The sequence below is a fragment of the Aquarana catesbeiana genome, linkage group LG08, assembly GCF_042186555.1.
Source record: "Aquarana catesbeiana isolate 2022-GZ linkage group LG08, ASM4218655v1, whole genome shotgun sequence".
NCBI classification, from domain to species: domain Eukaryota; kingdom Metazoa; phylum Chordata; class Amphibia; order Anura; family Ranidae; genus Aquarana; species Aquarana catesbeiana.
This window is the reverse complement of record NC_133331.1, coordinates 269,651,214-269,663,952: the sequence shown is the minus strand read 5'-3', so window position 1 is coordinate 269,663,952 and position 12,739 is coordinate 269,651,214. Positions and strand designations below refer to the sequence as shown.

The 12,739-nt window shown below is 41.2% G+C and overlaps 1 protein-coding gene across 1 annotated transcript in view; it reads left to right on the top strand.

The window, feature by feature from the left end:
• Window positions 1–12,739, top strand: part of LOC141106738 (uncharacterized) — a 209,043-nt gene that overhangs the window by 140,368 nt on the left and 55,936 nt on the right. Inside the window, 7 exon segments of the mRNA XM_073597667.1 lie at window positions 1,531–1,617; window positions 1,675–1,876; window positions 2,128–2,304; window positions 2,389–2,512; window positions 2,637–2,770; window positions 2,945–3,053; window positions 3,207–3,807. Coding sequence (XP_073453768.1) covers window positions 1,531–1,617; window positions 1,675–1,876; window positions 2,128–2,304; window positions 2,389–2,512; window positions 2,637–2,770; window positions 2,945–3,053; window positions 3,207–3,807 — 1,434 coding nt within the window.

Sequence of the window (12,739 nt, the reverse complement as noted above, 5' to 3'; positions counted from 1 at the left end):
GTCTTCCATCATCTTTCTTCTTCTTCCGTCTTATTCATCTTCTGTCTTCTATCATCTTAGTTCTTCGTTCATCTTTCTTCTTCCTTCATCTTCATCCTCTGTCTTCTATCATCTTCTGTCTTTTCCATCTTTCTTCTTTTTTTTTCCCATTATTATCTTTCTTCTTCCGTCCTCCTTCATCTTTTGTCTTCTATTATCTTCCGTCTGACTTCATCCAACTTCTTCTATCATCTTCATCTTCCATCTTCTTCCTTCTTCTGTCATCTTTCATCTTCTATCATCTTCTGCCTACCTTCATCCAACTTCTTCTGTCATCTTCATCTTCCATCTCCTTCTGTCTTTTTTCATCTTTCTTCTTCTGTCTTACTTTATCTTTCATCTTCTGTCTTTTATGACTTTCATGCTTCTTCTGTTTTCTTTATCTTCCATCATCTTTCTTCTTCTTCCATCTTCTTCATCTTCTGTCTTCTATCATCTTTTGTCTTTTTCATCTTTCTTCTTTCTTCCTTTATTATCCTGATTCTCCTTCTTTTTCTGTCTTCCTTCATCATCTGTCTTCTATTAACTTCTGTCTTCCTTCATCTTTTTTTTTTTCTCTTGTCTTTCTTTATCCTCTGTCTTTTCACCTTTTTTCTTCTTTTGTTTTCCTTCATCTTTTTTTCAGTCTTCCTTCATCTTCGATCTTCTATCATCTTCTGTCTTCCTTTATTTTTCTTCTTCAATCTTCCTTCTTATGTCTGCCTTCACCTTTCTTCTTCTACTGTCTTCTTCCTCCTCCTTCATCTTTTTTTATTTTGTCTTTCTTAATCTTCTGTCTTCCGTAATCTTTCTTCTTCTGTCTTCCTTTATCTTCAGTCTTTATTCTTCTTTCTTTCTTTAAGCTTTTGTTTTCTTCTGTCTTCCTTAATCTTGGTTCTTATTATGTCTTTTTTCATCTTTCACCTAATTCTGTCTTCCTCTACCATCTTCCTTCATCGTTTTTTCTTCATCTTCTGTCTTTCTTCATCTTTATTTTTTTTCTTCCCCATTCCCTCATCTATATTATTTTGTCTTCCTTCATCATCCATCTTTTTTTAGCAATTTTTTTCTTTTTTTCTTCTTCTGTCTTCCATCATCTTCAATCATCTGTCATCTTCTGTCTTTGTTAATTTTACTTCTACTTCCATCTTACTTCCCTTTTCTTCTTTTATGTTCTGTTTTTCTTCATCTTCTGTCTTCCTCCTTCTTCTGTTTTCCTTTGTCTTTTTTTGTAAACTTTCATCTACTATCATCTGTGTTTTCCTTCATCTAACATATTTTGCCATCTTCCTTTTTTCTTTCATTTTTTGTCTTCCTTTACTTTCCATACTCATTTTTTCTTTCTTATGTTTTCTTCTGTCTTCCTTCATCTTCTTCTTTCCTTTTTTTTTCTTTTTCTCCCTTCCATCATTTTTCTTTCTTTCTTAATCTTCTTCCATCCTCCTTCTTTTCCTTCATCAATCTTCTTATTTTGTCTTGCTTCTCTTCTCTTCCACCATTTTCTATTTTCAGCTTTTGCTTTCTTCATTTGTCTTTTATCTTCTTCTGCCTTTATGCATCTTCCATCCTAGAAATTATATTTATTGAATGCATTCGAAAGTAAATTTTCATTTTCTTTTAGTGTGCCAAGGTAAAAATCTCTTTTATATTAAAAAGATTTCAGGTTCATAAGAAGTTATTGCACTACAAAATATTTCAGGACAAAGGTGTCAAAGAAGAAATCCTCATGGTCACTTCCTTCAAGAAGGAGCAGAGTCCATTCCCTGCCTCATCAATGAGGATGGAGAAGGAACGTGGTCTTATGACTGACAGGATATTAAACCTCACCCTGGAGATTATCTACTTGCTGACTGGAGAGGTGAGGAGGATTCTGGGAGGTCATCTGACATCACTCTTATCTCTATTAATAAAACACAGAGCTGACCGGAGGGGCGAGGAGGATTCCGGGAGGTCGCATGCCAATAGCCTTATTTATATTAATAAAGTACAGAACTGTCCAGAAGATGAAGGATTTTAGAACTGTTGGTGTGACATTGCTAGTACTTAATTTCTATGAATCACATTCATTAGATCTCTAACAGGTATTTATTGGCATATCTTATTATTTAGAATTATGGTCCTCTGAAGGATTCTAGCAAGAATACACATTCCCCATTGTCAGGGGGATGGAGCAGGAGGCAAAATCCAATCACGAAGCCTCCACTCCACTTCCTGAAACCTGAAGGAAACAATGACAAGAAGATTCTAGAAGTCACCCAGAAGATCACTGAGCTGCTGACGGGAGAGGTGAGCGGTGGCGGGAATTCTGGGAAATTATCCAGTAACAGACAAGGGATGTGTCTGGATGGTGACTATCATTTTGTGTGTCAGGTTCCTATAAGGTGTCAGGATGTCACTGTCTATTTCTCTGTGGAGGAGTGGGAGTATATAGAAGGACACAAGGATCTCTACAAGGACGTCATGATGGAGAACCAGCCACCCCTCACATCACCGGGTAAGAGGAGACTTTTATTTCTTGTAAAGGAGAGAAGAGTATTGAGGATCCACCTAGATACACACATCCTCTGATATAAAGACATAGAAACAATGTATTCAGTCAGTGTGTGTGTTTCCTACAGATGGATCCAGTAACAGAAATACCTTAGAGAGATGTCCCCGTCCTCTGTGTCTCCAGGATTCATTGGAGGAAGATTTCAACATGGATTTACAGGATTCTGTAGATGTTTGCCACAGTATTAGTTGCCATTATCAGGTATGTTGGCTGCTGTCAGTAGGTATATCTCTGCTCTTTTAACTGGTTGGGTAAAACCTATGCATTGTGAAGGTGCTGTGATCTTGTAATTCAATAGTTTTCCTTTATCTCAGTCCAGATATTGGGCAATTTGAAAAAAAAATGTTTTATCTTAGTTTTGCATACCTCATCTAGGGTAAAAACCTGATTGTGATTAAAGTTGATGATTCCGATGAGGAAGAGCCATATGAAATGGGTGATGAGCCCTGTAAGGAAGAGGAAATTCCTCCAGAGATCAGCACAGGTGAGTAAAAAACACTAATTCCAGAGAAGAGCGCTCTTCCAGTACTAGACCTAGATGACAAAACATGCAATTCAGAGTCTCTCACGTGACTTCTCTTGAGTCAGACAATCATTTAGTCATTCCTGTTTCCCTCCCATCCTTCTTTTCTTCCAGATGGACGATACAAGACAAGTAACACACAGAACTATCCTCCATTTGCTCAATATGCTGAAATAGAAGACAATGACATCACATCCAGTTCCTCAGGAGAAAACCCTGTCATTCCAAATCCCCATCCCATACCTCCCAGTATATATTTTTTATCAAATCTATCGTCACATATGGGGTACCTTCCCACATCATCCCACCCCGTCACTCATCATACAGCCCACAACGGGGAAGAAATGTTTCTCTATTCCGGGGTTGGCGATGATTTTATCCAACATAGAAGACTGGTGGAACGCCGAAACAGATATCCGGCCAGGAAGCTCTATTCTTGTTCCCAGTGTGGGAAATGTTTCATGCAGAACTCCCATCTGATCATACACCAGAGGATTCACACGGGAGAAAAACCCTTTTCTTGTTCATACTGTGGAAAATGTTTCAACGTGAAGTCCCATCTGGTGACTCATCAGAGGATTCACACGGGGGAGAAGCCGTATTCATGCTCTGAGTGCGGTAAATGTTTTTCCAAGAGGTCCAACCTTGTTCGGCACCACAGGCTGCACACAGGGGAGAAGCCTTATTCATGTACAGAGTGTGGGGCGTGTTATACGTGGAAACCGTCCCTACTGCTTCACCTTAGAAAACACAAAAGATGAAGACATAGTTATGTTCTGATAAAGGGAATCCTTATCATATGGTAACCTGCTTGGAGAATGCGCGCAGGAACCTAATCATCTGGGAGGATAGGAGGTCCTCAATTGCATCCAGAGGGCTGTGCTTGAAGCTTGGGTCTGTGCTTTTTATCACAATATTCAGATAGTCCCTTGATACCAGCAGCTCCGGGGCCCTAGTTTCAATTCACACCAGGGTCACTGCATGAAGGTTTTTTGTTGTTTTATTATTATCCGGTTCCCTAGTTTTAATCCACAGTTAAATTGACTTTCATCCAGACAGTATTTGTGTGGCAGGGTCATTACAATATAAGCTCCTCAGGGGCGTGGACTAATGTGAAAAACTCAGCAGAAGTGCAGTGGAGAAAGTCTGTACTGCAAAAATGAGTAAATTAACGATTCAATTAAGCCCCGGTTGTCAAAGCTGTAATTAGCATTTCCTCTCCTTTCAGATATGCTGGAATAATGGCTTACCTGATATAAAAAAAAAAAACCTTGGCTACCGAAGTGGGCATTCAGTCTGATTAATATGTGAGACAACTATTCAATTGTGCTCAAGACTATGCAAGAGAAAGGAGCTATGGTTCAGTGTCTCCTGAACTGTAGAGTCTTGTGACTCCCCTCAACATTCCCTGCACCCTTTTCCTCTTTTACTTAATTTGCTAAATGTAGCTACAGATGTTAAGAAGTGGCCCGAAGAAGGAAAAAAATTATTCTGTTTGTGAATCTTGTGTAGACGAACCCTATTGCCCTAGGTACTGGCACAAGCGGGCCTAATGGGAAATAAAAACAAAAAGTAAAAAAGAGCTGCGCTACTTAAATTGTCCAGTAAGCTTATACAAAGTCCATGGGAATAGGGTACAAATACCATCAGATCATCTAGTGTTGGTAAGTGAAAGTCCCTTTGATATTAAACAGCAGCACCACAGTGATTCACACCACCCTTGTGTACACCGCCACCTTATGAAAAACTTGCTTACCAAATGGCAAGCTATACAGGCTTGTGGCTATAGCCCAGCCAAGTCCTTGTAAGATCAGATGTCTCCGTAAGAATGGAACCAAACAGGGAAAGGATCAATGACAAGGGACCTGCACCCAGGTATCCAATCGCTGGAGTCAAATGATATCCCATTCAGCAGATATATCCCAAAAAAAGAATCTCACCATAATGGAAAATTGTCTTAACTTTATTTGGTATAAAAAAAGTAATGTACTTACTACAAAGTTGTTAAATTCTCGCATACATTGTAAAAGCCGGCCGGCTAACATCGAACACCCGTCCTTCCGAGATCCAAACAGCGTGGTGACGTCAACACGTCCGTCGCGTTTCGTCATATAATGATGTCGTCCTGGGGCACTAATGGGAAATGCCTCTCCTCTTCTTATTATGTGGGATGTACATTAGGCAGGTGTATGCTTAACCTCCACAAAAAAAAAAACATGGAGAACCAGGTACAGTATATCTGCACGCTGAAAAAAACATACTCAATCTTTGTTGACCAAAGCATGACCAGAAACTTGAACAGCACTGTAAAAATACAGCACAGCGGGCATGTAAACGCTGAGTGGTAATATATTGTAACATTTCCTCACTTTGAAGAAAATTTTTGTTAGAAATAAAAATTCATGGTTCTTTGTTGATCACCTTTCTGTTGTATTGTATAAATGTGAATTACTGTTCCAATTATGCAAGGATTAGATAGGGGAGGAAAATTGCAAGATAACACTGGACCCATAGGGTTATCTAACTGGTGTTGTTATACTACAAGCCAAGTTTTCCTTGGCTTGTAGTATAATGTAACGAAAATCAAAATTGAAACGCAACAGTGCTGCTAAGAGGTCCAGATACAACTTTATTCCATCAAAAGTCAGGGCTGCAGTCCATAAAGGTAGCCCACATGTTTCGGGGGTCCAAGAGCCCCTTTTATCAGGGCTTGACTGGCAACAATATGAACAGGGATTAGATAGGGGGGGGTCACATGACTTTACCCCTTGTCCTCATTCACGTATGTTTTAGGGACATTTCTACGTATGTAATAGTTTTTAATGGTATCATTCACACTTTCAGATTAGCCGCCTTTACGCCCCATTCACACTAAAGTGATCCTTTGTGGTGCATTAAGACACACGCAATAACGTGCATTATGGCATGTGTTAAAGTGGAACTTTAGTCAGAAAATTAAGTCCTGCTAGATTACTTTAGACTGGCCCCTTTTTGCAGGTATAGCTATCGGGGTGGATTTGATTTAAATCAAGTCGATTTAAATCATAATTTGTAAAGAGCAGCTGTCATCGCTGTTGACCCACCGACAGTCCCATTCACTTTAATGGGACGCTTGGTGATGTGGCAGTGGCACAACAAGGTGAGGGATGCGGCGGCAACAGATAAGTGGATGCCCGTTAACAGGAGCCGCCATGATGGATCTGAAACGACAGGTGCTTTTTAAATGTAAGGACTTATTCTTACTGGTAGTTGGAATCCTTAATATTTGTAAACAAAATGAAGGTTTCCTATTTGGTATAATAAGCTGTCAGGTTAGTAAAACAGCGATATCAGAACCGATTCAATCATACAGTTTGTAGTGTACATAGATTTTCAAAACGATGGGATAAAGGAATCTTCCTGAACTTTGTTTTATCTCATGGTTACTGCGAAATTGTGTGAATGCATCAATGCAGTGCATGGTATCTCAGTTTGCAGAGCTTGGATTCATTGAATGAGTTTACCAAAAATGTAAATATTGCAGAATATACAGCCTCATGCTACATAGCTATGCTGCATTTCATGCTAAATAAACAAAATTATGAATAAATCTTAAATAGAAAACTATCTTTAGATTTTTTACTCCAAAAGCATTTTATTAAATGTTATTAAATTTGGTAAAAATTTAAAAAATCCCATTTAAATAAAAAAAATCTGATTTAAATAAAAAAATCATTTTTTTTTTATTTTTTTGTAAAAATCATTGATTTTTAACCACCCTGATAGCTAAGTAAGACATACAAATAAGGGCCTATATTGTTCCAGTAATGCACTGTTTCACACTGCTCTGCACATGCTCAGTTTCTCTCTAATCTTGGCATTGTGCATAAAATCAGAGTCACTAGAGGCCTATCTGCTGACAGCTTTAAGTTTTACTGTTGCTGAAGGGGGGAAGAAAGCAACAGGAATGACACAGATTGTATTGAGGGAACACCTATTACATAGTTGGAAACATTCTGAAAAAATGTTTAAGGACACTCTTTTTCTCTGTAAGTGGAGTATTATTTTAATCAGGGGCGGGGCATTCATTTGTAGAGGTGGCATAGCAGGATTTTAAAAAATGTGACGTGCAGAGAGATGACTTGCAAAAAGGAAAATGTGGTAATATATAGGGAATGTAGGTAGGGCAGAGGGTTGGGGGATGGAGAAGAGGGGCGTGAGCAGAGTTGGGGTTAGGATGGAGAAGAGGGGGGGTGAGCAGAGTTGGGGTTAGGACAGAGAAGAGGGGGGGTGAGCAGAGTTGGGGTTAGGACGGAGAAGAGGGGGGGTGAGCAGAGTTGGGGTTAGGATGGAGAAGAGGGGGGGGTGAGCAGAGTTGGGGTTAGGACGGAGAAGAGGGGGGGTGAGCAGAGTTGGGGTTAGGACGGAGAAGAGGGGGGGTGAGCAGAGTTGGGGTTAGGATGGAGAAGAGGGGGGGTGAGCAGAGTTGGGGTTAGGACAGAGAAGAGGGGGGGTGAGCAGAGTTGGTGTTAGGACGGAGAAGAGGGGGGGTGAGCAGAGTTGGGGTTAGGACGGAGAAGAGGGGGGTGAGCAGAGTTGGGGTTAGGATGGAGAAGAGCGGGGGTGAGCAGAGTTGAGGTGGGGATGGAGAAGAGGAGGTGGGGGGTGAGCAGAGTTGGGGTGGAGATGGAGACGGAGGGTGTGGGGTGAGCAGAATTGGAGTGGAAATGGAGAAGAGGGGGGTAAGCAGAGTTGGGGTTAGGATGGAGAAGAGGGGTGGGGACGGAGAAGGGGGGGGTGAGCAGAGTTGGGGTGGAGATGGAGAAGAGGGGGGGTGAGCAGAATTAGGAGGGATGGAGAAGGGGGGGTAAATAGGGTGGGTGAAGGGGGGGTTATGAGCAGAGGCGGGCTGCTGGAAGGGACAGGACGGTGGGGGGAGAGTTACACAAAAGTTGCTGCACAGAACAGTCAGCAGACAGCTTTCTATAGGACTCACCGATGTAGCTTTTCTGGTGGCAGGCATTGGTACCTGCCTCTGGTGTCTCTCTCTCTTATCACCACCACACCCCCCCCCCCTTTTAATTAAGACAGAGATAGGCCAAGCAGAAAGGGGGGTGGTGCTGCAGGAAAACTCCCTCGATCTGCTTCCCTTCAGATGGCGGGCTGGGCACGATCTCAGAGGCCGGCCATATCCCAGCCAATCAGCTACTGCCACATTAAGTAAATACATACTAATATTATTAATTATGACTGAGACTATGCTAGTCCCAATTTAACAGTATTTAAACAAATATGTATTATTCCTCTAATTACATAAATACTGGTCTATTCTGGACCTCCCTTACATTCTATACCAGATACCTTATATGTCATTCTCAAGCTTGCTACACCAGAAACTTCTAGCATATTACTGACTCAGCTTCAGATGAAGATCTATTTTACTGAACATTTGATCAAGGTCATTCACACATACTGTATTTATTATGACTAATCATAAAACCAAATATCTTTTGCAAGCTTGCCATGAATATAATATAACACGTATAAGTGCCGAATTATGAATTTGGAATAATAGTCTAACACATTTTCTGTTGCTGTATTATTTCTTTGTAACACCCTTTTTGCTAAAAATATTTTATTTGCACCAATTTGACCTTTCCATTATTAAACCTTATTTTGAAAAGTGTTAAAACTGTCTTTAAGGCCTTTATGTCAGACAAAACCAATCCCTGTCTCTTGAAGAGCGTTACTGAATGCAATAAATCTCAGAATTTACCTGTCTGTGGTGACAGTGTGTGTACAGATGTTTATTTTTTCATAATTGTTCTTGATACTATTGTGAAGGGTTAATAGACATAAAAAGCTATCTGGTGGCAGTTTGGAGTTAATTGCTTAACTAATGCCCGTACACACGAGCGGAATTTCCGTCAGAAAAAACTTGGATGGTTTTTCCGACGGAATTCCACTCAAACTTGCCTTGCATACACACGGTCACACGAAAGTTCTCTGAACTTTCGACTGTCAAGAACGCGGTGACGTACAACACTATGACGAGCCGAGAAAATGAAGTTCAATGCTTCCGAGCATGCGTCTAATTGTTTCCGAGCATGCATGATTTTTTGCACGTCCGAATTGCATACAGACGATCGCATTTTCAGATAGGAACTTTTTACGACCGAAAAATAGAGAACCTGCTCTCAATCTTTTGCTGGCTGGAATTCTGCCAGCAAAAGTCCGATGGAGCATACACACGGTCGCATTTTCCGACCAAAGGCTCACATCGGTCTTTTGCTGGCGGCATTTCCGATCGTGTGTACGTGGCATTACCTAACCCAGTGACAATCATTCTCAGGCTGCTGGCACCTAGATTGGGCCCCGCAAGCTGGGGAATCTTTGTGCCAGGTGCAGCTGAGAGTGTCATTGTTACGGAAGTGACAGCGCGGTGTGAGGCAGTTACCTCCCTGATTTTCTCTCCTTTCTCCCTCATGAGCAGCTTGTGAACTTCCTCTCTAATTGAACCAAGACATACATGGGCAGCCTGTGAAGCTTCTGTCAGCCTTCCTCTCTAACTGAGCCAAGACATACATGGGAAGCCTGTGAAGCTTCTGTCAGCCTTCCTCTCTAACTGAGCCAAGACATACATGGGAAGCCTGTGAAGCTTCTGTCAGCCTTCCTCTCTAACTGAGCCAATACATACAATCAAGGCTGGAAATGTAGATATTTTAACTACAGAAGTGACTTATAGTCTTTGAGATCAAGGAGTGGGGGAGAGTTTCCAATAAGAAAGTGTCTGCTCTGGGCTTCCATAAAATTGTGGCCTCCAACAAGAAGAAACAGGTGCAACCCTGGAGGCAATTTACAGCACACACTTATTTTGGTAACATAGCTATTAATGTGGAATGTATGTCCTTTTGTTAAAGAAAATTCATTTTGATCAAACTGTTAAGTAAAGTAAAGTTCAGCTTCAATGTCTAAAAAAGTAGAAACAGAGTTGCACTCTGTAAAATCACACCATGGTACTTTAATCCAAGTAGCTGGTTTCCAAAGACACAATCCCTGTCTTGGAAATCCTCTACCTGGAATAAAGGGGACTCCTCATTACAGTTTTTTTTTACGTTGGTGTGCCTCAGGTATTTAGCACTATGTCCTATCTTTTAGGCTTTTCTCATTGCTGAGCTATTGAGGCCAACAATGGCTCCCCCCTTCCCCACTGCTGTCTGACAACACATCCAGCAAGGAGGCAAATATGTAATTAGCTGTGATTGACAGCACTTGTCTCGGGAACCAAGTGTTTCCCTGAGACAAGTGCTGTCACTTGGTATGCAGGGGGACAGTCTGCATCAATTTCCTTGTTCTACCTCCTCTGTCTTATTGGTCACTAAGATGTAGGAAGCCCCTGCCTCACAGTGTCTTTGGACATAGGAGGCCATCGGCATGATAACAACCAATGACACTATCCAGTTGGAGCTGCCTGTGTCCTGCGTGGCCCCGCTGCATTCACCAAAATGTTATGTATCTTTGCAGATGTGTCAGCTAGAAGGCTCCTACTTAGTTCCCCATTGCCTACCCGGCGATCCATCTGAGCCTGTCACTGCTCAAAAAGACAGAAGGGGGTGGGAAGCTAAGTAGGAGCCTTCTAGCTGACATAATCTTTCCTCCCAGGGGCGCTCACTGAACATGGGGTGATAGCAACTTGGCTTAGTGTTATTAATGCCCAATTGGGCTTCTGTCAGGGGAGGAGCAGGGAAGCTGGAAAGAAGGAAATAAAGACAGAATTGTCTTCACATTTTAATACAGTTCATTGCAGAAAGTAATACAGATATTTAGACATGAATGTATGCACGTGCATTTCATTTTCTTTGAATTACAACTCTTCTCCTCCCAATGCCCCCATACCCTTTTCTGATGTCTACAGGCTGGTCATGTCACAAGTTAGGTCCTCTTCCTCCTTTGTTTTCTGGCAGGGAGTGATTGTGCATAATGTTCTGATGCCGCTGTCTGCATCAACATGCTATTGTGTGGGGTGCCGTGCTCAGAGGTGGGGCTATGACACCCTGGACTCACAGTCCTTCCTCAGTCTTCCAGGTTGAGTGATGCTGAATTGTCATTCAACCCAGAAGGCAGAGGACATCTTGTGGCCAGAAGGAGGTAATGCATGGGCAGCTTTGAAATAAATGTGAATACTGCACATTTTTTGTAATTTTTTTATTTAAAGATTTTCAAAGGTAACAAAATAGCGAATTCTCAAAAATAACAAAGTAACAAAATAGAGGATCCAAAGGCAGCAGCAAGATGAAAACAGACATGTTGGTCACAGAAGGATCAGATCCAGGGCTTATTTTTTAATACTTGGTGGACAGTTATAACAATAGTTCAGAGTTTAACTTTAACCGTTTCAATGCCAGGCCCATTTTTGCTTAACAAATCATTTTAGCCCTGAAGATTAGTTAAAACCCCCAAACATTATATATTTTTTATGAAAACAGAGACCCTGGAGAATAAAATAATGGTTCAGAATTTTCGATATTTTAGATTTTTGGATATTTGGATTTCGCATATATTGGTATAATAATATATAAGAGTAAATAAATACCCAACATGAAAATTGGGTGTGCCCATAAAACAAACTTCAGTACCCTAAATTTTCCATTGGCAACACTTTAACCACTTGCCGCTAAATCATATTCCTTGTACGTCATTTGACTTCAAGTGGTTGTATCGGGGTGATGTTTGTAGCTGTAGGCATCACCCGGGTACCGTTTTTTAGAGTCGGCGGTCGCTCTTTTGTAATAACAACTGATGCGGCTAACCAGCGACTCGGTTGTTATTACAAGCAGGGGGAGGGGACGTCCCCCCCCTCCCGCCACCTTTCGTAGCTGGCTTGGGCTCTCCCTTCTCACCAGGAGACCCGCCGGCTAGCCGGAGACCTGAAGAAAGCCGGAATCGGCTTTGATCGGGTCTCCGCTATGGAACCCGGAAGCGATCACATCACTTCTGTTCTCTGACGTCCTAATGGCACCATTTTTTGAAAATTTAAAGTATTCAAAAATGCAGAAGTTGCCGTTTTGAATGCTTTCAAGTGCAAAGGAGGGATTTGGGGTTTTATAGACCCCCGATCCCTCCATAAAGAGTACCTGTCACATGCCTATTACTGCCACAAGGGATGTTTACATTCCTTGTGACAGCAATAACAGTGATAAAAAAAAGCAACAGTGTAAAAATAAATAAATAATTAAAAAAAAAAAAAGTTTAAAGTGCCCCCCCGTCACCTCGTGCTAGTGAGCAAAGTCGAACATGTGTGTCGGTCCTGAACACATGCAAACCGCGATCGTCCCACACATGTGAGGTATCGTCGGACCATGGTCAGTAATTCTAGCACTAGACCTCCTCTGTACAACTAAAGTGGTAACCTGTAAAGGCTTTTAAAGCATCGCCTATGGATAGTACAATTTACGTCGTTTGTTGCCGTATGCAATTTTAAAATGTGACATGTTTGGTATCCATTTACTCAGCGTGACATCATGTTTTATACTTTACAAAAAAATTGGGTTATGTATTGTCTTTTTTTTGCATTAAAATTGAAAAAAGTATATTTTTTTCCCAAAAATTGCGTTTGAAAAACCGCTGTGCAAACTCTATGTGACATAAAAAATTGTGAAACCCATCAA